The 25321-nt window shown below is 39.7% G+C and overlaps 4 protein-coding genes and 1 non-coding gene across 10 annotated transcripts; 2 read left to right on the forward strand and 3 right to left on the reverse strand.

Moving 5' to 3' along the window:
* Positions 1 to 2794: 2794 nt before the first annotated feature.
* LOC116200774 (tyrosine-specific transport protein) lies at positions 2795 to 7189 on the reverse strand. Of its 2 annotated transcripts, XR_004155735.1 has the most exons (15): positions 6706 to 7189; positions 6564 to 6604; positions 6067 to 6159; positions 5906 to 5980; positions 5653 to 5702; positions 5480 to 5569; positions 5331 to 5387; positions 4930 to 4999; positions 4664 to 4765; positions 4516 to 4568; positions 4211 to 4361; positions 3995 to 4079; positions 3761 to 3895; positions 3423 to 3665; positions 2795 to 3320 (listed from the first exon to the last, which is right to left on the reverse strand). XR_004155735.1 is itself a non-coding variant. In XM_031531673.1 (14 exons), the coding sequence occupies exons 1-14, from the start codon at positions 7172 to 7174 to the stop codon at positions 3478 to 3480; spliced, it is 1659 nt and encodes a 552-aa protein (XP_031387533.1). In that variant the 5' UTR covers positions 7175 to 7189; the 3' UTR covers positions 2803 to 3477. The 2 variants fall into 2 exon arrangements, 1 of the variants encoding a protein (XP_031387533.1); XM_031531673.1 differs by having other exon boundaries at positions 2803 to 3665.
* A 7-nt stretch (positions 7190 to 7196) lies between these two features.
* LOC116200773 (protein DGS1, mitochondrial) lies at positions 7197 to 13069 on the forward strand. 3 transcript variants are annotated; one of them, XM_031531671.1, is made up of 14 exons: positions 7199 to 7506; positions 7960 to 8074; positions 8156 to 8359; positions 8560 to 8697; positions 8844 to 8993; positions 9403 to 9597; positions 10407 to 10507; positions 10707 to 10796; positions 10926 to 10998; positions 11089 to 11117; positions 11223 to 11346; positions 11719 to 11829; positions 12376 to 12476; positions 12591 to 13069. In XM_031531671.1, exons 1-14 carry the CDS (start codon positions 7283 to 7285, stop codon positions 12709 to 12711), a joined length of 1776 nt encoding a protein of 591 aa, XP_031387531.1. In that variant the 5' UTR covers positions 7199 to 7282; the 3' UTR covers positions 12712 to 13069. The 3 variants fall into 3 exon arrangements, 2 of the variants coding, with proteins under 2 accessions (XP_031387531.1, XP_031387532.1); XM_031531672.1 differs by having other exon boundaries at positions 7963 to 8074; XR_004155734.1 differs by lacking the exon at positions 12591 to 13069 and having other exon boundaries at positions 7197 to 7506; positions 11706 to 11829.
* Positions 13070 to 14633: 1564 nt separating this feature from the next.
* On the reverse strand, positions 14634 to 18612 carry LOC116201756 (translation initiation factor eIF-2B subunit gamma). 2 transcript variants are annotated; one of them, XM_031533149.1, is made up of 13 exons: positions 18448 to 18610; positions 18214 to 18309; positions 17731 to 17808; positions 17533 to 17613; positions 17229 to 17445; positions 17091 to 17149; positions 16705 to 16754; positions 16509 to 16596; positions 16161 to 16421; positions 15952 to 16044; positions 15673 to 15777; positions 15401 to 15517; positions 14634 to 15319 (listed from the first exon to the last, which is right to left on the reverse strand). In XM_031533149.1, the coding sequence occupies exons 1-13, from the start codon at positions 18511 to 18513 to the stop codon at positions 15248 to 15250; spliced, it is 1383 nt and encodes a 460-aa protein (XP_031389009.1). In that variant the 5' UTR covers positions 18514 to 18610; the 3' UTR covers positions 14634 to 15247. The 2 variants fall into 2 exon arrangements, with proteins under 2 accessions (XP_031389009.1, XP_031389011.1); XM_031533151.1 differs by lacking the exon at positions 16161 to 16421 and having other exon boundaries at positions 18448 to 18612.
* Positions 18613 to 18703: 91 nt separating this feature from the next.
* On the forward strand, positions 18704 to 18776 carry TRNAA-UGC. The gene has a single exon. It is a non-coding gene; the product is annotated as a tRNA-Ala (tRNA).
* A 605-nt stretch (positions 18777 to 19381) lies between these two features.
* On the reverse strand, positions 19382 to 24545 carry LOC116202080 (stomatal closure-related actin-binding protein 1-like). Of its 2 annotated transcripts, none has more exons than XM_031533599.1 (13): positions 24321 to 24545; positions 23417 to 23706; positions 22967 to 23095; positions 22641 to 22733; positions 22261 to 22401; positions 22090 to 22158; positions 21839 to 21922; positions 21563 to 21746; positions 20810 to 20926; positions 20578 to 20636; positions 20182 to 20316; positions 19896 to 20045; positions 19382 to 19778 (listed from the first exon to the last, which is right to left on the reverse strand). In XM_031533599.1, exons 2-13 carry the CDS (start codon positions 23690 to 23692, stop codon positions 19731 to 19733), a joined length of 1485 nt encoding a protein of 494 aa, XP_031389459.1. In that variant the 5' UTR covers positions 23693 to 23706; positions 24321 to 24545; the 3' UTR covers positions 19382 to 19730. The 2 variants fall into 2 exon arrangements, with proteins under 2 accessions (XP_031389459.1, XP_031389458.1); XM_031533598.1 differs by having other exon boundaries at positions 23417 to 23711.
* Positions 24546 to 25321: the final 776 nt, after the last annotated feature.

Below are 25321 nucleotides of genomic sequence, written 5' to 3' on the forward strand. Positions count from 1 at the left end.
CAGAGGTCGTGAATCATTCTTGTGCCGAGACAATGCTTTTTATGAATAGACTCCGGCAAATAAAGTCACACATTGATTAGGAAAATGCTATTCGATGAAAGCTTTGCCATCGAAAAAAAGAAAGGAGATAATCGACGACAAGTGATATTCTGATGTGGTTTTTTTCTTTCTTAAATATACAGCTTGCTCAATTTATGACGGCAAAATATCATCTAGTATGGGACTGATTGCATCTCCTTGGGCGAAAATAACACAATCATTACCTTTTTATATTTATTTTTTCAAATTCTCACTCATATTTTTTTCTTATTTATTATTATAATTGATTTTTTAATACTAAATTTTTTTAATTATTCAGTACTTTTTTTTTCAATTTAATAACACAATCATTACTTTTTTATCTTTTTATTTAAATTATCTCACATACTTTTCTCAGTTATTTTCGTCTTCATCTCATCAAATCAAACAAAATAAAATTAAATCAAATTTGACTTTGTTACCAAACGCTACATAATACCTTGTTTGGATTCATAGAGATAGAGAAAAATGAGGCAAATGGAGCAGATGGGCAAAATCGATTATATGTATTTAAAGTAGACTCTTGCTAACGAGAGCTCTCCGCTCATTCTACGAGAGTTTATCGTTGGCCTTCCCCTTAGCTCGTGATGAGTCGTTCCTTCACGTTCCCTATACACATGTATCATTCGGATAGTCATTCAAAGTGATTTTGAAATATATTCTCCAATGTACCTAGATAAGAGTTCGTTGAATTAATTTTTTTTAAAATTTCCATGTGAATAGTAAAAAAACACTGACTAAATAAAGGAGAGAAAAGAGATGGAATAAAGATTGGATCAATTATTCATGCATGCATTCCTCCGAGGCATGAATGACCCCAGACTATTTTCCTAGAATTTTCAGTCACGAGGTGATTGGGTGAGTCATATATGTTGCTTCTCGCTTAATTATTAATACGTTCATTTTAATCTGTGTTAAAATTTCTCGACTCTTATCTATTTAATGCAATCGAGAGTTGACGTGTAATAGTTAGTGCGAAGTATGCACTTACAGAAAACAAGTTATACGTTCTAATTTCAACACATTTTGAAAAACTAAATTTACGAAATATTAATTGAAAAGTAAAAATGCAAGGCCATGTGCAATGCTCGAGTTAAAAGACTAGTTTCCATACAAATCCTCCTCTTCCCTTCTGTTCTCTTTCAATCATATTCCATAACTCAAACAAAAAGATAAAATCGATCGGTTTCCTCAGAGGTTGTACCCGTGCTTGCACGGGAGCACCCATACTTCTGTACTTTTTTAATTTACATTATGAAATCGCTAGTATATAAGTAAAATTTACTTTAATAGTAATAAATGCTACTCAATAAATGCTCTTGATTTAATGCAATTGAAATATAGAAAAAAAATTACCCTGTCGAAAAAATATAGAAAAAATTAACCAATAAAAAAAATATAGAAAAAATTAATTTGAAATTTTTTTAAATTAAAATGCTACTTAAAAATATATCACATATGTAAAATTAACTACTTTTTACGGTAAATGCTATCAAGAAATGTAACAATCATACTTAATTTTGTGAACAATAAATAATTTTATAAACAAATATCAGAATAGATGTAGAATATTTTATATCCGAAAATCATTAGTTAATCATATGTCTATATTATCACAAGGACACCAATTATATAAATTTACTAGCACATCAAAAAATAAAATTTATCATGTGAAAATAAGGATTTTGATTGCAATATTTCAAGAAATGTGCAAAATTAACTATGTATATCTAAATGTGATGTCTTCAATATATATTTGTATTACATTAACAATACTCAGCATGAGTCGAATAAAATACTTAGTACTTAGGGGTTGTTTGGAAATTGAGTTGAGTCATTCACTATGTATGTGCGCGCGCGCGCGAGTATATATATATATATATATATTTATTTAATTAGGTTGTAATAATAAGGTGGAGGGAAAAAATAAAAAAAAAGTAATGATTGTGTTGTTGAATTATGATAAAAAGTAATAAATAGTTGAGAGAAAGTAATTATTGTGTTGTTGAATTGTGGAAAAAGAAATGAATAGTAGTTAAGATAAAAGAAATTGAAGAAAAAAGAAAAAGTAATAATTGTGTTGTTGAATTGAAGATAAATGGAATAAAGTAAATAGAGTTGAATTCCAAAATCAAACGAAGCCTTACTTTTACGAAGGATTTTCAAAAAAAGAAAAAGAAAAAACACATAAGACTCTAATTCTACGAATGTAGGAGCTACAGTAGGTTGCTTCTTAGCACCCCCCCACAAAGTACAATTCGAACCAAGAAAGGTACAATTAACAGCTGTGGATCTTCTAGTAAGCTTGCAGTCGGCTCAATCAGCATCAACATAGGCATGCATACAAGTCAAGAGAACTCCGAGCCAAAAATGCGAAGTGCCAGATCTAAAGTCCCATGTACAAAGCGGAGAATGCGTTTCCCCATTTGATAGTGAGCTCATTGGAGCATTATGCATATGTTGGTAAACAACATCCACAGTGAAAGAGAGATCTGACAGAGTCAATGTAAATTAAGTACGAAAAAGCTTCTACTATATATGCTCTGAAAATGGGATGGATCATCAAAGGCTATCACCTCCTCTCCGCGGCGCAAGGAAGTCATGGCCTCATCGGAGTAGCAAAGGGTTTACAACATATCACTCGTGAAAGCTCGAAAGGAATATTTCTTCTAAGAAAGAAACAACCTATCTTGTGAGCGGTCAGCTTCAATGCCAAGAAAGAAATGGAGCGGTCCAAGATCCTTCATTAGAATCGCCCAACTACGAGTAGCAATGCGACACTTTAAGACCGAATTTGAGTGCCCATAAGTATGATATCATCCATGTACAGGAGTAATAGAATGGTATGATTATCCTGACGATAACTAACAAGAACAGATCCGAGACACTCGAAGTGAATTAAGCCATGCATAATTGATAAGAAAGGCACTAAATTTGTCAAACCAAGCACGAGGGGCTTGCCTATGTCCGTATAACGCACGCTTAAGTAAATAAATAATCATGGTGAGGCCAGGATCGGATGGAGATGTCTTGGGAGGCTGCTCCATATAAACGGCGAGAGCGAGATCACCATGTAAGAACACGCTTACATCCAACTGCCAAATCGGCCAGCTACGGAACAGTGGCAACAGTGAGAACAAGATGAATCATTCCCTGCTGGACAACCAAACTCAACGTCTCTGGAAAATCAACGTCCGCTTCTTGATGAAAGACTTTAGCCACAAGGCGTACCTAGAGCAAGCCTATTTTGGGTCGTCATAGGCCAAAAATAAGATTCAGTATAGGCACTTCTTTTGGTAGGGATTATACGAAATCCCAGAGTTGAGATTTCATTCAATTCGTACCATTGGTATGTGCTCCACTTTGGTTACAGAACAGGTTCCACACTATCACAAGTGTCTACGTGCGGCTGAAGTTCTCCAATAGTTCTGACAAAATCACGAATCCTGACCCTCCTATCAATACTGCAAGGGTCGTCCTTCCGCCTGGAACTAGCTTGGGTAGTCTAAAGGATGAAGAAGTAGATGAACTCGAATACTGATCTGACCACGACATTGCAGCTGGGAGGATCCCGAACAGCACTAGCACTGACATGAACATGGAAACACAAGCGTTCGTGTCATATGCAAGGTCATATATTAGAATGGAAACTTGGAAGAAGTCTTGCTCGTCGTCGTCTCACCTCCATATGTTCCTGCAAAATCCAAAGCTTTGAAAAAAATTTCGGGGTCGAGCAATGCAAGAATTAGAGGCGGAACCAGAGTTAAGACGTATGGGAGAGGCCGATTCTGATCCTGCCCTGATGGGAGTTTCAGCACTGCAGGTTCAAAAACAACAGGTTGCTTGGTTCTTTCAGTAGCTATGTTGCAAAAGGAGTGAGGATTTTCGGTGATTGGGAAGAAAGATGGTTACTTACAGTCGGCCAAGAAGTCAGAGAGGCCGAGAACGAAGCCAATGTAAGATGTTGCAATTGCTAGGAGGGAAAATGCCTCAACAATAGGCTGTAACATTAAAAAAGGGAAGAAAAAAAATATAATGAAAGACCGATGACTCAGAGGCCCTTCTCATAAGGTGGATACAGTGTATGGGGACTTCTGGTCGACTGGAGAGAAGTTGCTCAGATAAGACTTACCCCGACAGTTCCATTGCTAGCTCTCAGTTGCTGTAACGGGTCGATGGTCTTATCTGCATCCATGTTGAAATCTGTTATGGTTCCTAAAATTACACCATTCCATATGAGGAACAATGCCAGAGGTATAGCCGTTCCAAGAATGATCGAAGTCCTGCAAATAACAGACTTGATGTTATACAAAAAAAAAAGTAGAATAGATACTATATAATCAACATTTCACCAGCAATCTTTTGGAATCTCTTATACAATTAAAAAAAAATTCACTGAAAATCTAGAAGTACGTCCAACGTTATAACATACGTCACCTTACTTTTGACAGGTCTCCTTCCAGGTTCGTACAAAGAACAGGTACTACATTCTGATAGAACCGAAAGGCGGGTTATTATGACAATTCCATCTTCATTCACAAGGGAGGTCTTAATTTTAATGCAGAAAACTATTCGTTCATCTTGCCTGATAAACAAATGAAAGAGCAATCACGGGTATGCTCATCGGAACCGCTTCAAAGTTGGCTTTCAGAAGAGACTCCCAGTGAATATCTCCGCTTGCAACTGCCTAAGAAAAAACATGCTTGTTTACTGCAATACCCAGAAAAGGAAAATTCTACATCAAAAGCATCACTTGCAAACACAACAAGAACTGGAAGGTTGTTTTGGACAGTATTTCTGGTTCTACGGTGATGTATCAAAAATCACAAGGCAAAAGAAGCTTGAACATACCACGAGTGCCGCAAAAAAAATGATGATGCCAAGCACTAAAACTCCATTCACAGCCCCAATTACCCGCTGGCTACAAAACAGGATGATTCAAGTCGCTTCACTTTCACCGTAGAGGAATCAGGTCAGGAAGGTAATACAAATTCTGGTATCAGTTCTATCAAATACAAGGCAGACAGATATCGAAGTTTGATCAGATCTCTGCTGGATGCTGCAGAGACTACTGAACAATGATCGCAAGTTTCTCACTTATTAGAGCAATTGGAAATGATTAATTTCATGTGGGAACTCCATTCAACTGGTAAAGAAGAATGAAAGCACATAGGACGTTCTTGACTCGAGTTGTTCCTTATAGATCACAAGAAAGCTAATTTATCAAAGTAGAGACATGAAGCAACAAAAACCTGCCAAAGTAGCAGATCCCTCCCATTACCACCGAGAACAGGGCTGCGCTCCCCCATCTGAAATCACAATACTGCCCATCAGAACCTATCAGCATGCAGAATCTTGTAATCAAGAAAGAGATGAAATGCCAGAGAGAAATGAGCTGTACAGTGGAATGCCGAGAGCATTCGTCAAGATATCTGAAGAACGAGCCACATAAGCGACAAGGAGGGCATAATGAATAAAAATATACGACCAACTGCGAGAAAGCAAATGCATGTCAATAAAAAGAAAGTATACTTTACTCCATGAGTAATCTAAGAACATGAATGTATTATCTACCAGGCAATTTGCACTCCGACTTCCCCCAATGTTCTCCTGGCCATTGATACCTGAAAACCCGATGCCATAACACGGTATCACCTTTCAATAAACAGTGCCATCGGACTAAGAACGGAAGTTCTCATCCTTGTATTACTCAACTCATAGTGAAAAGAGAGGGGCTATCCAATGGGGAAAAGGCAATGAAACCGATCCTTAAGAAAGTTAATCTCCATTTAAGTGCTATATTCACAATGTTGAGTAGATTAATTACCAGTGACACACCGCCCGAACCCAGTTCACACATGGTGTTCACGTTTACTTCTGCGATCAACAAGCCCGTTGCTACCTGTATAAAGTGCGAAAGGGAAAATGATTTGATGGTTTGGTGAACTTAAAGAGGCTAAAGGAACATATAAAAGATGCACTAACTACCATAAAGACCCAGCAGATGATACATGTAACTGCAGAGGCCAGAAACCCAGATTCTTGTGTCACTGCAGGAATAGCGAGAATCCCTGCTCCGACCTGTGAAATTTTCACTAGAAATCAACGACAGTAGGTTACACTGGAACATGAGCCGACGATACTTCCGAATGATCCAAAGAAGTACAAAAGACAGGAACCTATACATTAGTAAAGCGTAGACTGAGCAGGTCCATTTTTCCAACTGATCATCAAATGATGGTAAAATAAAAACTTCGGCAGTGCCAAGATGAGATCCTTTTGACGAAGAGCAATCACTTTAGCATAATGCACTCGTGATGGCAATTCATGCCAAAGCTGACTCATTTCGAATGTGGAGAAATTGAATCATACATGTAAAAGCTTATCCTCAGGAAAGTTTCTGGTCATGTTCATGAGCCGAAAAAATTTATACAAGAACATGTTTTCATTGCGTAAGCAGGAAGATCCTCCGTTCCGATCATTACCGTAGTGCCGGCAACGAGAAAAATTGCACTTGACAGGCTCCCTGAAAATAACAGAGGAAGGAAAAAAAAAATTTACATCAAGATCAGAATTTTATTGGATTTTGGGCTATGGTACAGAGTTTTACTGCATTTGCTTCTTTACCGGGTTCTCTCTTCAGGGTGGCTTGATTAACATTAGAGAACAGCCTCTCCACCTCGAGCTCCTCCGCGGACTGTCTAGGGGATGAAGAGCATCTAACTGGTTCCAAGTATCCCTGCCGGAGAGGTCTGCAGGGTCCGAAGACTCTGGACACTCTCGAAGCTGGAGGAAGAACGGGCGAGAAATGCCGGCACCTGGGTGGGGTTGGTACAGAGGGAAGAACTCGAGGAGGATGTGCAGGGGAAGAAGAAACCGCCATTGCTGGAGCTTCCAACTCCTCAGCTGAAGAGGCGCCAATGGCGGGATCAGTGATGGTGGTTGATGAGGATAATGTGGGGTCCACTCGTTCTTGGATCGGATTTCCGTGGGCTTGTTCTTGGGCCTGGGCCTGAGGAAATGTTGGGCTTCCATGTCGGTTTCGGATCGATTCGACCCGATATAACCGGATCCACAGAGGACAAGTTCCGTCCATGGGGCCCTTCGCTGGCCGACTTCTTCTTCTTCCTACTCCTACTCGGCCAGTCCGCCATTGAAGAGAGCTCAAAAATCCGTCGCTGAGTAGGAGAGAAGAGGACCGTCAATGGAGCCACCGGAAGCAGGACCCGAATCCAAGGACTTCGGAGCTCTGATCTCTCTCTACTCCAGCTACGTGTGGAACAGGCTCTTCGGTTCCCCTCCTCCTTCGGATTCCGGCTTCCTCGCCAAATTCTCGCAGTTCTACCGCCGGAAACCTCACCCGCAACCTCGAAGGCGCACTCCGTGCTTGCCTCTCCCTCTGCCTTCCAACTCGCTGGACTCGTCGACGTAAGAGCTCGATACCGCAATGTTCATGCTTAGCTATGTCGGTATCCTACGGTTCCACTGGTTTTGCTTGTGTTTTTCAGCCCTCGTATCCGCACATTGTTAATTTGGTATCCGATTTAGTATGCTCATTATAGCAGTTAACTGATATATATCTGGAATGGCAAAGTATGGTCCGGCAGCCATGACTTTACTATATCATTATATCCCGGAAACAATTCGAATGTACTTATTTTGAAGATATATTGCTTGTGCACGCATATCCTCGACTGGATGTCAGTTTATGTTGACACAGGGCTCATGAAAGTCATAGCTTATAAATTGCAGCAGGTTCACCGAGCTATGTAGCCTTAGAAAGGCTGACCGATATTATCGGCAGTGACTGCTGAAGTTTCAATTGTTAATATTCTGGGGGATTTCTACATAAATACTTATAGAATTGTCGGATTTGGACAGCAGTTTTAAAGACACATCTAGGATTTACAATGCCTTGGAGGATATTATGTTGCACGTCTACTCAAATTTGCATGATATTCAGAAGAATTTGCAATTTTGGGAATCTAGGGCTGAGGTTAGTGATTTGCATTTTCTTTTTTTTGAGTCCATTGCGATCATTGTTGATGAAATTTATTCTTGTTTCTCATGAGTGTAGGGTTCTAATGCTCGTAAAGCACGTTTCATGCTTTTCGAGAGAGGGCCACGGGCTTTTATAGATAGTTCAATTAAGTTGGTTAAGGACTCGGTCAGAGAGGGTTATTCCATCCAGCAGCTTTGCCATTCGGCATCATCCCATATATCCCAGAGGATAACCATCTTAAACGGCTTGAGATGCGCACTTGCTACTTTTTTAGCCCAGGTTCTGCATATTACTCAATTGCTTTTTTTGTTCACTGATATTGCTTATCATGTTTTGCCTAGTTTTCTATTAAGCTCGTATATTTTTCAAGTAGCATTGTAGTTTTAATGTCTATGCCAGCAAATGTTGGAATGGCCGAACTTTCCTGAATCATATGCCGGGATGTTGTGAATGATTATTTAGTTTCTTGGTGCATGTAGGTCTACATTGAAGTTGATAGATCAGTAGAAGAGTTGGCTAAAGACCCAAGAAAGTCATTGCCGTTGTTACTTGTATCTATGAACGAGTTGTTCTTAAATTTGGAGACATCTATTGGTAATTTGAACGCATTTTATCAGGTAGTAAGCTCATCTCCTTAACCACGCATATTTAACCTACATATTCCTTTCTTTGTCCCCACTCCTGTTTGCGGCTCTTAGCGGATACAATTGGTTATAATTATACTCTAAAATTTAAAATGCTGTTGGATATCTTGACAATGCAGAGTAATTTTCCTGATGGTGAAAGGTTACATGATCCACTTATATTTGAGAGATTGCCGGTAGTAAATCAGTGGACGGACTCTGAAGTTGATGATGCCATTAGCATGATCTGCGAAAATCTACACAAACTCGACTCTTACCTATCTTCAATTGTAAGTCCAGTTCTACGGCTTTCTTTTTTATGTCGTGTAATTATCGCCTAGTTCATGATAGCTGTTGGTGACCTTATAGTACTCTGTAAATTGTTTTTCCAATATCATATGGATGTATATTTGCACATATAAATAAAATAAAATTTAGTATGTTGCTGATGAAAAAGTTGTTTTTTCTCTATGGATTATGGATGATTTATTATGTTTTCTTTTCTCTTGGAATGATAAATATGGGTAACAGAAAAGTTATATGATATCCACGATCTTCACCAACTTAGTATTTGTTTAGATACCGAGCTTTTGTAATAAACTTTTGTGGTTGGTTGGATTTTATTTCAGAGTCTGATTTTTTTATTTTGGCTTTGCTTGCTGATTGTTTCTTGACTTGATTTTTGCCTTTCTTTCATAGGTGGCCAAATATAAAAAACCTCAAAAAATTACTCAATACTGGATCCACTACTCATGTGGAGCAGTTGGGATAGCCGTTTGCTCCATGTGGCTGATCAAGCACAGCAGTTTGATGGGAAGCCCTGATATTGGTAATTGGATTCAGACAGCAAGTAACTCCACAGTCAATTTTTTCAATGATCATGTAGAACAACCGGTATTGTCTAATTTGCCTTTCTCAATCTGTTATTGTACGAGATGAAATTGAATTTCCTTTCTGCTTTGTGTTTTCATGAGTGTTATTACCCTAACATAGTTCAAAGCCTTTAGATGTGGAGATTTCAAGACCCATATGTAATGGCATTAAAGAACCAAATATCTTGCAAGTAAAAAATGCATGCATGTATTGGAGGGTGAGGAAATTCAGTAAATGTTTTTTACCTTATGAACAGACACAATCAATCTGTGAATTAGATTTTTCATGAAGAACTTCTAAACTTGTATTTGCCTTCTAGAGGGTCAGATAACTTTTTTTTTTTTTATATATGATTCATAAACCACTAAAGAGTTACCAGTATGCTATTTGCTACTCTGTAACAACTATCTACTCTCCTAGAGACTAAAATATTCAGTATAAGTTTTTCCCCAAAATAAGGTATTTTCCTATTAAGAAATGATGCCTAAGATAATTTGTGACTAGCCAAATATTTTTCACTGCGATATTCTCTCAACATTTACTGGTTGCTTATAGATGTCTCTTTTCAGCTAGTTGGATTTATAATTAAACTGTTTTTTTTTTTTAAATCGAACTTGAATTGAACTGCTGCTTATCGGCATCACCAACAAGGTTGCGCATGCACATGTTTTCAATCTCTCTTGCTCTCTCATGCACATAAAGAATTGGCCCACGTGCATGTACTTTTCTACAAAATCCTGACCTCCATGATATCCACTAGTCATTAGGTTCTCCAGATTACTGTATGGGGATCTATGTTTGAGGCGTGGCCTGATATTATGCGCCAATAGCTTCTGGATATCAGGGATGAACTATTTGAGACCTTCAGGAAGAGACACAAGGGCGTCATGGAGCTTGAAGAAGTACAGTTGACAGCAAATTCTCTCCACAGGTCAGGCTTTCTCACTAGTCATGTGTCTTTATGCTTTAAGGGGTGGTAGTAATTTGAAGATTTTAAATGTGTTTGATAATTAAGGGTGCATGATTGTATTTGGGAATCTCTCTCTTTTAGAATGTTGATTCTTCCGTAGACAGTGTTATGGAACTTTCCATGTTGCTTTCTATTATAACACAGGTATTCTTTTTAGCAGAATGTTGCTAGCTTTCAGTGAGCAGACAAAAGGCCAGAAGTTCCCAGAGAATGCATCTGACCAGGAAATGCTTGAAATTGTGATGGCTAGGTATGAGTCTCTTTTTTTACCTATTACTTGTGCAGGATTTATGTAGTTTAGTAGTGCTCTTCTATAGTTTTATCTCTTTATTGATGTCTATCAAATTTGGCTACAATTTTGATTGTTTCTCAAGTGCAGATATGAGAAGGAACTCACTCATCCTATACAGAATCTTCTTAGTGGAGAGCTTGCCCGTGCATTGCTCATTCAAGTACTGCACAATATCTTGCCCGTGCTTTGCCCATAGCCTGTTCTTTTATTCTGTGATGTTGATATGCTAATGAGTTATATGGTATTACAGGTTCAGAAACTTAAGCTTGACATTGAAACGTGAGTTCTTTAGCAGTTCTGAAGTCTTATCTTTTCAATCAATTTTCTGTTAAATTATTAATTAATTGTTTGCTTTAATGATTGTTGTGTGTTTATGGTGAACAGCGCAATGCTTGAGCTTAATCAGATCCTAAGAGCAAATGAAATCAACTTTGCCATTCTGGCAGCCTTACCAGCATTCTTCCTCTCTCTTCTTCTCCTCATGGTAATACGAGCATGGCTTAAACAGGTAAGAAGTTTGTTGCTGTTTGATATTGTTGACTGAGTTCTGTAACATTCAGAAGAGCGGGTACTTTCGTTACTGAATATGAAAGGTCGCCTTCTTTCTTAGAGATTAGGTGAGATTTCGGTAAAGCAGAGGTAGTTTAGTTTAAATATATGTTCCAATGATCTTCACAACCTTTTCTTTTCCCGGGCTAGCTTAATTGTACAAGCTTTGAATTCGTCACGACTCTTTTGTCCAACATTCTGCCCTAATGCAAGAGGAACTTCGGGCCCTTACTTATTACATTGGTGTTTTCCTTTCGATTTTCTGATGGTTCTGGTTTGCATCTGATATCTTTCGAATATAGTGCTGAGCTTCACTAGATTCCATCCACAGGATACGAAAGCTGAAGGGAGAGGAAGAGTAGCCCGTATTCAAAGAAGGTTGCTCATTGTGGAGATCGAGAGACGGATTATGCAATATCAGACTTATCTTGACCAAGGATCCGTATGAAATTCATTCCATTCCCTTCTCTCTTTTAATTTACTTCCCTCTTTTTCTTGGACATGTCAGACGGATTGCAGTGGTTTTTTCCTGAAAATGGACCACCTTTATGCATTTTTACCTTTACTCTTTAGGCTTATATATGAATGTTGCTGCTCTATTCTCACCTGTGAAATAAGGAAACCGTCTTGGTGGAAAGATGGAAAATGAATGTTCTTCTCCTTCTCCCTTGCCTTTCCTTAGGGCTGAGAACTGGAACCTTAGACTGTGAAGTGCATAATCCATACGTATAATTCGACAAACCGAATTAGAATTCCTGCTTTTCTACCCCTCGCCTCCTTTGTCAATATTTTAGAATTGAGAGTTTTGAAAAAATCATGATGATCGTCTTAGACAGCTCTCTCTTTTGGTTCTTTCAGTTCTTTTCCTTGTGCCATTGTGATAAAAATCAGCATAAGCCAGACTTTATATCTGCGTACAGCATTTTGCTTCTTGTATTCTGTTGCTCTAATCTGTTTTATAATATGCTCGTTGGTTGCATTTCCACAGGTAGCTGATGCTGAATGCACGTATGGGTTGATGTTGTACAGTCTGGACCGCTTATACTGTGCCGTCGAGAGGCATGCAAAAGCAACAGGAGAATGGGAGTGGTTCGTTTGTTTACATCGGCACCCTCTGATTGAATTTGATTGTCCTTTGTGTGCATATCCTTTTATTTTGGGCTTTCTGTGATTTTCAAATGTGGAGGACTTCTCGACTTGCAGGTTGAGACTGGACCTCATCGATCTGGCGAAGCCTAAACTTCAGACTCCAGATAAGTTCAGGGTCACCTCTCGCCTGGAGCAAGTATACGACTGCTTGCTCCCTGTACCCAAAAGCCATTAACTCATTTCAATGACCCCGGCTTCTTTGGTAGCTGTAAATCTATCGCGGCATTGGATTGGATTGTCCAAAACTTTTTCTGAGCTTTTGAGCCGATCGTCGTCTTTCATACGAACATGAAATAATATAAAATCTTCGAATACGAAGAGGGGGAAGCAGTGCATTGATGAACTTGTACAAAACTGATCTCTTCTTGGCAACTGTAAAAATTTTGTTTGGCGTGCATCTTGCGGCACATTGGTCTGCTTGGCATGTTGTCTTCGGAAATTCTCCTTTTGGATGTTCAGACTCTGCTTAGTGCAAGGGGGAATTATCACTTTTATCATTAGTGACACCGTGATGATGACAACATTAATTTTTATTTCGGTCCGTTGGTCATGACGAAATGCGAAGATCATGTCTTAAGTGTGTCTCCTAAGGAGTCATATTCAGTCCTAACGCACTTGTTATATGGAACACGATGAAATACAAACTATTACATATAACAGAAGGATACGTTCCTTTTCTTCCAGTTGCATAGGTCTACTAGGGAATATAGGGAGGAGAAATAAAGGGATACAAGTTGAGTCAATAGTGAAAAATCGATTCCAGAACCTCTTTGTTGGAGGTTAGGAGAGTGTCACAGCACTTTTCAGGCCTACTTAATTTGGAACAGCCCATCCAACACCTTTTGGGCTGCACTGACGAGGCCCTGAGCAGGTCCATCTTCCTTATTTCGTGAAAGTCGACTACAGCATTAACTTGCCCATCCGAAATCTGACATTACTTTTCTGTTCTTTTCTTTTTCAATGACATTTGATTGAAACTTTGTATATACCATCTCGGTGTATTGATCTCACATTATATTCTCTTAAACGGAGAACATATATATATATATATATATTTTTATTTATTATTATTTTTTTTATAAGTAATGTGATTCATATATAAAAAAATGCGATTACACTAGTTTTGGATACCCTTGAAAGGTACATAGTGGGTGAAAACTTGACAATGAGCCATATTGGCCCAAGTCATGAGCTAGGATATTGTTTGATTTAGGGATCCAGGAGCAAATCCAATCCGTAAAGTAATTGAAAGACATAATAATATCCGAAACTATATCTCTAATCTCCTACGGCAAATTTTGTGGGTGTAAAATGACATCGACCAATAGCAATGCGTCGTAGCGCAGTCATATTTTCTTTGATCCCCTTTCAACAACAATGTTTAGGGCGAGAAGGGCTGCCTGGACCTCTGTTTGGATTGGACTTGCCTCATTTGAGATTTGGAACCAAGATAGTGTTGGTGACTAGTTCGGAAAATGTAATACTCCCGATAGGCATGATATGACCATATTCTAGGATGCATCTGTACTGATGATGGTCCAATCAGGTACCGATGATGGTCCAGTCGGGTCCAGGCAAAGAAAATACCCTCCGTATGTGCCCCTTTAGCATTTATCTGCATACTACTATGACTATGAGCACGATAGAGCTTTCACCGCGAAAGAGCCTCAAATAAGATCACAGGAGACGATCGGGAACTTTTCTGATCACTTTGAGAACTCCTCCAATCATTTTAAGCAATAGTTACTTGTAGGTTTGATATATTAGTAGACGCACTGAGAGCAACCGTGACCCACCATTCGTAGTGATTTTAGATATCGTATTATTCAAGTAAATGGTTACTTTAGTTGTCACGCTAGGTGAGTCGCTCTACCGAGCCACTCGAAACAAAATAGGATCGTACGGGGAATATTTAGCAAAGTTGTTTTAAAACCCAAGTGAAAGCTGCTGAACAACAAGGGGAAAGGCAGCAACTTCATGGCAAAAGTGGCTCAACAGTATAATGCACCAAGTAGCTTTTAAAAAGGTCACATGTCACCGCGATTCGCACGAATCAATCCACATTCAACGCGATTCGATCAAATCAACCCAAGCACATGCAGAAAAAGAATCTCCCGTCATATATTATTGAAACCCAGATAGCAATAAAGACAGTATTCCTGCTCATAAAGCAGAATCGATCAAACAGAAATTTCCCCAAGAATCTCACGAACTGGAAAAGGCAAAGGATTCCTCTGGAATCAAAGAGACATTCCAAGGACCCCTCAATATTGCATGCCAAGATTCAATCAGTTCCCCACTAACCCCGACATTAATCTACTGTGCGAGAAGCAAGATCACCAATCACGAAGAACTATTTGATCACGAGTACCTCAAAACAAGATCAATTTATAATACCATACTTTCTTCCACAAAATTGATGCTGATTCAGCTCCCCCTCTCTAGTCTATAGAATCATTCCGCGCAGCCTCAACCCCTCGAAACAGCATGATACCCTAACTAAATTGAAAACAAATTAAATGAGGAACAGGAAATATACACTCACAGTACCACGGCATTTCCATTTGCCACAGGGCAGGTGTAAGTTCGACTTTGCCTTCGCTGTCAGCAGCAATCACAAAATCTTATCTCAATTGGAGCATGGCAGACGCATCTAGAATATCTCCCTGCAAAATTTACCCCAAGTCTCTTCCCTCCCTGTAATTCTCTGGTCATTTCTCCTTCTTCGCTAAGGACTCGCCTCTATACTCGCTGCCAGCAGTAACAACATAACTGGCTCCAACCTGGAAGCAAATGAGATAGTGATTATCGATCCCTCAAAGAAGACGTGATTGCATGTGTCTTTAACTAGCAAATTAGGATACCTGACAGTCTTTCAGTGTTACACGCTCTTGAAGCTGTACATTGCTGCAGACAACAGAACCTTGTACTGAACAACCATCTCCAATTGTCACATGGTCCATAACTACTGAATTAACAATCTGCAGTTGAAATTAACAAAGCAGGATAAGCTTAACATAATCTAGACAAAAGTGTTATGACTTGTTTCCACACTTAAAATATTATTTATAATATTCAAAAGTTATATCCATAACAAAACCAATCTTTAGGATCAAACTTCAGAAAATCTCCGCACCTTCACGCTAGACCCTATCCGACAGTGACGGCCGATAACTGATCGCTTCACACTGCATTTGTCTCCCATTTGCGAACCTTCCCCGAGCAAACAATGGGGTCCCACCTGTAGCAATAATACTATTAACTAACTAACAACCAAGTTTGCCTTGATTCAATACCATTCTCCCAGCCCTCAGCAAATGAATGCTTTTAAACTTCCAGATTCAAAAGGGCAGAGTTTGTTGCTGCTAGAGGAGCTTATGCACTAAATCACAAGTGTTCAGAAGTGCTGACTCACTGTAGTTTTAGATCCAAGCTCTGCCGAAGGATGAATGAGATTATTGTGAGCAGAGAAAGAGTAGCCTGAGAGATGATTAGCTTCTCCTGTTACCTGACATGTATGCAAACTTACATAAAAAATCAAATAAACAAGAGCACTTAAAGAAAGATCACAGCAGGAAGTATATGAATAAAAATGGCAAAAGACTATAAACTGTAGAGGCCCACATCTCGATTAATGTCGCTGAATGCTTGAATGGAGTTTAGGCGTGCGCAATACTTATTGTTGTTTGCAATGTAAACACAACACTTATGTGTTCTTCGAGCTGAGGCAGAACCATCAGGACCAAAGGCATATAGCTCATGAAAGCTTCTGTTTGATGCATTAGCCAGAATCTGTGACTGCGTTATTCGTTTGCTCTGGGAGTTAACTTTGTCATTTCCATTCTCTTCTACTTGAGGTGCACCATTTGATAATACCTCTGATTTCTAGCATTCATCGCTTTATATGTCAGCTTTGGGTAAAAATGCTGTAAATAATGAATGCTAATCTATGCCAGAAATGTCCAAACTGACCAGCTGGCTCCGGACAAGATAGGGCAGTACATCCTTCTTTATGCTTTGGAATGTCTCCTTCTGATCTAAGACTTCTAGTAGGACAGACCTGGGAGAAATTAAATACAAAATAAGCAGCAAAATAAAAGTCGACAAGCAATATCATTTTCATAAAGAAGAGGACGGTCAGGGTGGTGGTCACAGAGCAGAGATTAACCTTTTGATTGCATATAAATGAGCGTCCATGAGATCAGCTCGAAGTTCCATCTAGTTAAGCAGAGATAAAGCAATAAGAGAGAGCTAAACAGATGACAGATAAACACAAGCAATAAGAGAGCTAAAAAGATGACAGATAAACACAAGCAATAAGAGAGCTAAAAAGATGACAGATAAACACATACTCCTAAGTCCACTTCTTCTTCAGTAGCAATCTTTTTGCTAATGGATTAATCTAAGAAGCCTAAAATCGAATATTCTTTGGGAGAAAGATACATGGCTTAAAGAAGTATAATCGAAGTGATGTCGCATAAGCAAATGACCAACAAATCTATGTGTCATCGGTTAATTCTAAGCTGTGAGAAATTTAAAGATGAAATTCATTACCTCACCTACTGCACGTAATATACTCTTCTGAACTCGCAAGTCCTTTTCAAGCTCGGCCCCTATGCGTCGGGGAAAAAAAAAAACGTTGAGGATCAAACTAAGCAGCATGTTAATCACAAGATTGACAAATTTATGAACCTGCAGCAATGTGTAAAAGAAACTGCCTTGACGGATCTAGCCCTATGATGTTGCGTCCTGGCTTCTTGGTTTTATCCTTTGCCCCAGAGGAACCTGAGTCTGCGGGTCCACTGACAGGATTGGAGCAAAGCGTTGCTGTTACCACGGCATCATGCCGTCTATGAGCAGCTGCCACTGCACCTGGAGGAACATCTGAGACAAGATCACCACTCACAACCTGCACAAACAGAAAAAACAAACATCAAGCTTAGGTAAATCTCAAGGAAAAGGACACTCTTTCAAGAAGCACGAATATAATGCCCACCAATATGTCTCTTGCAGTAAGGTGATGGGAAATGGCTCGGAGGGCACCAGCAGTTCCAATATCCTCAGGGACCGGAGCAACCTTCGAAAGAAAAAATATTGGAATTTGTCAGACAACTAACTCATAGCTCCTGAATAAATTCTATGCTCCTAAGCTACGAATCAAATTGGTTAATGATTGAGCCGGGAGATCTCATACATCAACATGTAGACGGTCCAAATAAGCCGCTGATATCCAACCTCCAACTCGAAAAGCTGCATCGCTCCCTTCGACAACCTGAAATCGTAGATAGGAGCAATTACAAACCCTGAATTATGTAGATCATTTCTCTGCATCTAGACATCAAACATAAGATTTATGCAATACATAACATTCTATACCTCAACCCACCTTAAGAAGAAAGCAAAGTAAAAACAGGAACAGCACAGTTGCATTACACAAGCACTTCACATACAAGCTTTCAAGTGGTATCCATACTTCACCTCTAATTTCACACAGGCAAAACAAGAATAGGCCCAAGGTTTTCCACCAAAGTATCAAAACTGGATTTGAGAATGCTCGTCCCATGAGAAACTTGATGAGCCAAATACGGAATTAAGGTAGGTAGAGAGAGAGAGAAGGGGGGGGGGGGGGGGGGGGGGGGGGGGGGGGGGGGGGGGGGGGGGGGGGGGGAGGGCTTACAACGATGAGGTCCTTGAGGTTGCTCTGCTCCAAGAGGTCCAGTACGTAGGAGAGAACGGGGCGGTTCGCCACGGGAAGCAGAGCTTTGGGCACCTCCTGCAATCACAGAGGGAAAGATGTCCAATTGAGATGTGGAATGAAACCGACGGAGACGGCGGCGGGGCAGAGAAATTGGACGGCGTTTGGCCCCGTCGAGGGAAAATATTCAGGAATGAGAGGGGGAGAGAAACAGACCTTGGAGACGAGGGGGACAAGCTTCTTGGAGAAGCCACCGGCCAACACAACGACCTGAAAATCCATCACCACCGCAGCAGCAGAAGAAGCCAAGGCAGGAAGGGTTTTGCCACAGTGATGAGAGAGAGAGAGAGAGAGAGAGAGAGAGAGAGAGCAGTCGTCCTCTTCCCCTCTCCTCTCTCGGTAGTGGCTTGGCACACGAAAACGAAACTTATCTGCATACTAGTAAAATTTAATCATAACAAAAAAACCGAAGGGGGATGTAGCTCAAATGGTAGAGCGCTCGCTTTGCATGCGAGAGGCACGGGGTTCGATCCCCCGCATCTCCATTGTTTTGTTTTTTGTTTTTTGTTTTTTATTATTTCTCATTTTAATTTGTGTATTTTGAAGGATAATAAAAAGGCTGAGATCGTTTTCTTGCTTTTTTATTTTTAAGAAAAAAAAGGAGAAAAAGGTCATAAACATTATTGTTATTGTTGTTGACATAATAATCAGAGGAACTACTGTCTGGTTGGTTCGTTAAAAAGTTGTCACTGTTTAAGCCCAATGAAGCAGTCATGACAGAAAAGAAAATGGGGTCCATTTTTTAGCATTGACCTAATTATGTTTGACCTTACTAATATATGTGGGCTCTACATATGCAGTGTGCCCACATAGGATTAGGAATATCCTTAGAAACATCAAAATTACGGAAAATGATCAGGTCGTTGACCGTCCTAGGTCCAGCTAAGGGATCCTAGAAGGGAAAGTCCTGCTGAAGGATTGTAGAAGGAACAAAAATTACGGAAAATGATCCGGTCGTTGGACCATCCTAGGTCCAGCTAAGGGATCCTAGACGGGAATGTCCGGCTAAGGGTCGTAGAAGGAACAAAACAGACTTTGTCGCAAATAACAAAAGAAAAAAGTCGTGTGAGAGAATGAGAGAGACGATGAATTTAGTAAACAACAATCATCAAATCATCTGCTGTTAGTATCATTCACAAACGCCTTAACAAACCTGCACAACTCTCAGACCCAGAACTCTGTTACAACTCGGAGAAATCAATGACCAAAAACACAAAGAAAAAACAAGGAAAAGAAAAGAAAAAAAAAAAAAGGGTGCATCGTCAACCGGATGACGAAATGCAGGTGAATCAACAAAAAAATACGAGGGACACCAAAAAACGAAAGAATGTGAGGCAACAATTTCAGAGGCAAGTATATTCTCGCAAGCTTATGATACATGGGAACCAGCGGGACTCAGCTTAATTACACTTCACAAACGCATTGAATCAGGGAACTGTCTATGCCGTCCCTTCAGGGGATCTATCATTTGGTCCCACGAGTGTGATCTGGCAAAAACATTGAGAAATTTACCATAGAAGTGCATGAGAGAGATATGATGCCGGAGCTTAAAACTCAGTATTTCTATTAAAGTTCACATTTTCAGGTTGGAGATGTCCACTTACATTGCAGTCAAAAGCGAACCTCCTTGCAAGCATAATAGCAGCATTTCTCTCCCGCTCTGATTCGAAGGCTAATATGAAGGACACTCCTCTGCAGGCTTGCCAGAACAATGCCTGAGCAGCAGCATTCCCACCCCCTCGAACTCCACACAGCTAACAACAGACATGAAAATGAAAGCAGTAACGACAATTCAAACACTCGACAATTTTCAGAATATGCCCATTTTGGGTTCCCACGTTCACTGAAAATCCACAAACTTCAAAGAAGGCAAAAGAGATTCCATGCTACCTGCATTGAGTTGGAATAGAATTCCTTGGCTATGGTTGTGTTGTCTTTGGAAAGCTTCATTCTCATTTTGCCGACATGAAGGACGTGAATAGATTCTGAGGGTTGCTCTATGCCATTCTTCTGTGTGATGACCACCTGTTTAAGGAAAAGATGTACTATGAAATAATGGATATTACACCTTACAGGGTAAACTAGGAATTTGCGAGCCCTAACTCCAGTGGTTTGGCAAGATTTATATGTAGTAGGGCCTCGATCTTCTATTATTCTTTATCAGCTTTTTAGAGCTATGGGTTTTCATATTTTGTTACAGTAGCTTTTGTCATTACAAAGAACTTGATATTTCCGAATTGGGGCTTTCACTAATACTAAAGAACAAAGCTAAAAAGTGCAACTTACATTAAATTCAGTATCATGCTTGCGCACAAGTAATTCCACATAACTTCCTAAACCGGGAGCTGCAGAAATGGACTCAAGTCAGAAGACACGTACAAGGAGACAACACGTAAATCAATACAAAGCACATATTGATACTAATAACTACTGAACATGATTATGATGATGTGCTTGGAAGAGCATGAAGGCCAAACAGAAGATACAAAGAAGTTGGGGAACCAATAGAGGGTCACACCTGGATCGATCGGACCAGTAGTAGTTAATGTAACTTGCCAACCATTGGAATCTATAACAGCTTGAAGCTTTCGTCCAACATCCAAAGGTTCCGGAGCATAAATTGCTTTAGTAGCTCCTGATTTTGTCAGAAAATCAAGGCGTCAATTCCAGTAAAGGAAACTTAAAAGTATTCGATCATCTTGCCATGCAATCAAGCCTGCCCCAAATTTGTACCAGCATACTGATACCTATGATGCATTTGCACAGTACACATATCAGTGTAATATAGATGAGAACAGTTTACCACACAAAACCTTTATAACAGTGATTGTCCCGCACCAAGAGAATCAATATAAAAGACTTCTAAGAGCAGACTTCAGAAAAAATAAAGAAAAAGCTACTCGGGTTTTGACAACATATGTCTACTTAGAAACTCTCAGATCTCCTCTACACACTTACGCCAATATGAAATAATCTAACAATTTCAATTGACATATAAAATGCGAGTTAATCACAAAAAAATTAAGTATAACCCTAAAAAATACTCCACCAAATTTAAGATACCTTTATCGATTTCAATAGTTATGAATAAGATAGAGGGAGAAAAAGACGCAAAGGTAAGAGCGGGGAAGGGGGTAGCAGGTGGTTTTATTTGCTCTAACATTCTTGTCCTCGTGCTTAATTAAAACGTTCCTACAGAGATTGGTGTGGCATGCACAATTTTAGAAAGAAAAAAGTGAGACAAATAATAAGAGATTTCTGCTCTAGATACCTGAAATAAGCTCCCTTTTTCCACCTTCACAAGACACCTGGTACCACTGAATGTGAATTGAACATTTCGACAACTCTGGGGCATCATCAGAGGAAGGTTGAATTTCCAAATAAGAGCCCAATGCTTCAGCACCATTCAGCTCATACAAGAGCGTGTTCCTCTCCCCTTTTTTGATAATTGCCAGCTGGAGAATGGAATAAGAAGCATGCTATACAATTACTTTCCAGGATTTCCATCGAAGTATATAGCAGCTAAAGAGTAACTACAAAATGAAACCTTTTTCTGAAGCTCGACTGAGCGCTTGGTCTTCTCTGCAAGTTGACTCCTCAAAGCTTGAAGCTCATGTTCCATGTCCATCACCTACATTTGCAATCAAATCCATTCATTGTTAACGTCAATTTGATATTGTGAAATATAGATATATAATTAAGATGACAACTGATACAAGTCAATTACTTAAGATAAGAGATCTTATGCGTTCATCAGTGGAATAATGACTTGATAGCACAAATAATTTTATCACATACCTTACTCTGTCGATGAAGCATTTTGATCAGCCTTGCCTCTTGAACCTCCTTCATTAGTTCTTCCAATTCCTAGAAGACCCGAAAAATGCAAACTCTGATCATGAAATGCAAGATCACGAATCAAGGTCTACGAGCAACTAACGACTATCTTGTTAGTATTATGATGCATACCTCCTTACTTGGGGATCGAGAGTTACGTTCATGCTCTCGGAGTGCCTCCTCTACTCTTCGAACTGCAGCTTTAGCGCTTTCGATCTCAGCTCGTGCAAAGGCCCTTTCCTCATTAACGAGTTTCTTAGCATCTTCAGAGGCCTAAATGGGAATAACTACTTTGTTAGGACATAGGAACACCAGTCATAGAGTATCAATTCAGGTATCTTCGGTAATCCTCTCTGTTATAGGGCGTGCCTTTAGTTCATTAACTCTTACAATTTTTAGATTGGACCATAAACTCTTGTATTTACTAATAGATGTTTCATGCATTAACAACTGGTTTCTTTCGCAAAGGAGAAAGCAAACTTTGCTAGAGTTGTACTGGGAAGAAAAAATACCTGCTTGAGAAAATTGGCCAGTTTCTTCACTTCTGCCTTCTCCTGAATTAACTCCCCTTCTCTTTGTGCCAATTTGACAGCTAAAGATTCCACCTGAAGGATTTAATCTTTTCAGCCGGTAGCACAGCAGGTAATAAAAACATCTAAAGGATTATGAGAGAGGAGTCTTCAATAACAAAATTAGCAAATTCCTCAATGAAATGTCGCAGAAAATGAAATTTATGCGATATACAGAACATATACTGGAAGTCAAACTACCATGCTTCGTACCACCAAGAGATTGTTTCAAGAAAAAAACAGAATAAGGAGCAGGTATGAAAACTAACCATATGTATAACTTCTTGAACTTCAACCTTATTTCCACCGCCAACTCTTCCTTTGAGAGATTCCAAAGAATCCCTAAGCTTCTTCAGAAGGACGTGTTTCTCTAGTGAAGCAGCCTCCCTGAGTCGAGCCTGAATTGTACAAATGAAAGGCTCATAATATTGTCACAGACAGATGGGAATCATGAGATGTTGAAGTTCAGAAATCAAGACCATATCACCTAAAACAAGCAAAAGGATCCTAAAAAACAATTACGAGCAGTAGCGGCCTTAAACTTTAGGAAACACCTAGACACATGCAGACAAAAATGATGGAAAAGTTGTGCCTTGACAAGAAGGGGCATCAGTTTCGTAATACTAGTATGCAAGGGACTTTGCCAATTTCCCAAAATATGCATCAAACAAACGAAATTACAGGTCCAACCAAGCATAAAATCTTCAAAGGTTACCTACCTCATCAGACAATCTAGCAGCAGCAGCAAGACCCCTCTCGAACTTGCTGGCGAGGTCACGGACTGACAATCGCATCTGCTGTTCAAGCAACTGAGCTGTCTCTCGGGCAATAACTTCCTTCATGGACGTAATCTTTGGATCATTTCTCGCGTCAAACATCTGATTATAGGCCCCAATCCTGTACTTGCGGCTGGAAGCAAATATCACATCAGCCGACATCCCCGGCACTACCGGTTTTTCGATCATGGTGCCAAAATCACGCGTCAGCCGCATCATTCTTCTCCAACTCTCTGCTCTATTGCAAAGAGAAACTCGGGTTTAGGAATTAGAAAAGAAAAAGAATCACTAACAACGGGAAGGATTCTCATTCTATGACCAAAAACAAATCGTGGGTCGGGTTCGATCGGGTTATAGCAAAAACAATCAAGCATACCAGTTCTCCAGTAATTCCATTTAAAGTGCGGGATAAGAAAATAGCAACCTCTAACAGACCCTCATCAGTTGTAAGGCCAATACAATAATTATGGCTAGTAGTACCAGACAATGCCACCAAAAACCAACAAGCAAAAGAGCCAAACAGCAATTACGAGAGCTCTAATCGTAAATCAAGTTCGCGAATTTCCGGATTAAATGCACAATCAAACTCATTATAAAGAAAACCCTTTTGTGTTTTCCTCTTTAGCAAATGATTAATCTGTACGGGTGCCCTGATTGTGTACATGATCTCCACATGTTTCGGCTGACAACAGCCGAGGAGCAGCTAAATTTGTGGACCTAGCCCAGAAAATGAAGCACATTGTACTAGCTGAGACTCAAATACTAAGCGAAGGGCTCCGAGGATGAGGGAAAATGGAGGCCATTGCAAAGCAGTACGGAGGCAAGAATTGGGAGGCGAGTAACTTACAGAGCAGATCGCGAGAAGCAGGGAGGTGAGGAGGAGAGCTTGGTTGCTTCAATACAGCGAATGTTCCGGGGGGATCGGAGGAAGCGGATTGAGAGGAATGGACAGCCACAGAGGTGGTTGTGCTGTTGGTTTGCTTTGCGTTGCTTTATCTGCTCTGTTGTTGAGAAAAGAAGAGGAAAGCAGAGGAAAGGGGTCAGCAATGAGTGGAGCCCTGCATGTGTATCCAATCTCTCTCTCTCTCTCTCTCTCTCTCTCTCTCTCTCTCTACTATATAAAATATATATATATATATATGTATTTTTTGTATGTATGTATATATTTGAAGAGGCTTCATGTTTACGTGGGTACTGATATTGGAGGGAACATTCATTCAATGCCGTGCTTCTTGTTTATAATATTTCTTTTTCTTATTTTTTTTTATAAATATATTTATGTACTGATACTCCATATATTCCATTAAAAAAAAACTATTGATAATTGTACGGTCACTAGTGATTTGGTGAGTAAATTTAAAAACTCTATTCTATCAATGTAATCGACTAATTATTTATCGAGAAAAAGGTAGATGTCGTACAAACATTTACTATCTTGTCATATATTCGTAACTATTCAAGTTTAACTTTACGCACTAAAGGCTAGTCCATCCCCGAGCCAAGGCAATCTACGCAAAACCTAGCACATTCATCGGAATTACTTTCCACAACGGTCTTTCAACAAGATCTAACTCTAAGTTTGAGAGGTGACATGGTATAGTTGATTAGGCCATTGATAATTTGCTTTGAAGTCTAAATTTCAGGAGAGGGGCCTGGGCTGTGCCCACTGCTCTTAGAGGCCCATGAGGCCCAATGAAGTTACAACTAGAAGCCCATGGAGCTGCACTGTGGGCTAAAAGATCCGATTTCCCGGGAACAGAAGCAAAATCCTGGTGGTCATAATACTGCCCGTCGCACTAATTTTTCTTTTTCTCGTAAAGATAGCACTCTCGAGTGATGAGCCCTAAT

Source organism: Punica granatum, chromosome 3 (genome assembly GCF_007655135.1).
Source record: "Punica granatum isolate Tunisia-2019 chromosome 3, ASM765513v2, whole genome shotgun sequence".
Classification (NCBI taxonomy): Eukaryota; Viridiplantae; Streptophyta; class Magnoliopsida; order Myrtales; family Lythraceae; genus Punica; species Punica granatum.

Coding starts and splice junctions, on each gene's coding strand:
- LOC116200774 (XM_031531673.1), bottom strand. CDS start 7,174: ATGGACGGAACTTGTCCTCTGTGGATCCGGTTATATCGGGTCGAATCG. Junction 4,569..4,663: donor CTCTTTCATTTGTTTATCAG/GCAAGATGAACG, acceptor CGGTTCTATCAG/AATGTAGTACCTGTTCTTTG. Junction 4,362..4,515: donor GGAGACCTGTCAAAAGTAAG/GTGACGTATGTT, acceptor TGTTATTTGCAG/GACTTCGATCATTCTTGGAA.
- LOC116200773 (XM_031531671.1), top strand. CDS start 7,283: ATGGAGCCACCGGAAGCAGGACCCGAATCCAAGGACTTCGGAGCTCTG. Junction 11,118..11,222: donor CTTAAGCTTGACATTGAAAC/GTGAGTTCTTTA, acceptor TATGGTGAACAG/CGCAATGCTTGAGCTTAATC. Junction 11,347..11,718: donor TACGAGCATGGCTTAAACAG/GTAAGAAGTTTG, acceptor TTCCATCCACAG/GATACGAAAGCTGAAGGGAG.
- LOC116201756 (XM_031533149.1), bottom strand. CDS start 18,513: ATGGATTTTCAGGTCGTTGTGTTGGCCGGTGGCTTCTCCAAGAAGCTT. Junction 17,809..18,213: donor ACCTCAAGGACCTCATCGTT/GTAAGCCCTCCC, acceptor CTACGATTTCAG/GTTGTCGAAGGGAGCGATGC. Junction 16,045..16,160: donor TCAGCGACATTAATCGAGAT/GTGGGCCTCTAC, acceptor CATACATGTCAG/GTAACAGGAGAAGCTAATCA.
- LOC116202080 (XM_031533599.1), bottom strand. CDS start 23,692: ATGATGCGGCTGACGCGTGATTTTGGCACCATGATCGAAAAACCGGTA. Junction 22,402..22,640: donor TGGCCAATTTTCTCAAGCAG/GTATTTTTTCTT, acceptor ATTCCCATTTAG/GCCTCTGAAGATGCTAAGAA. Junction 21,923..22,089: donor TGCTTCATCGACAGAGTAAG/GTATGTGATAAA, acceptor TTGCAAATGTAG/GTGATGGACATGGAACATGA.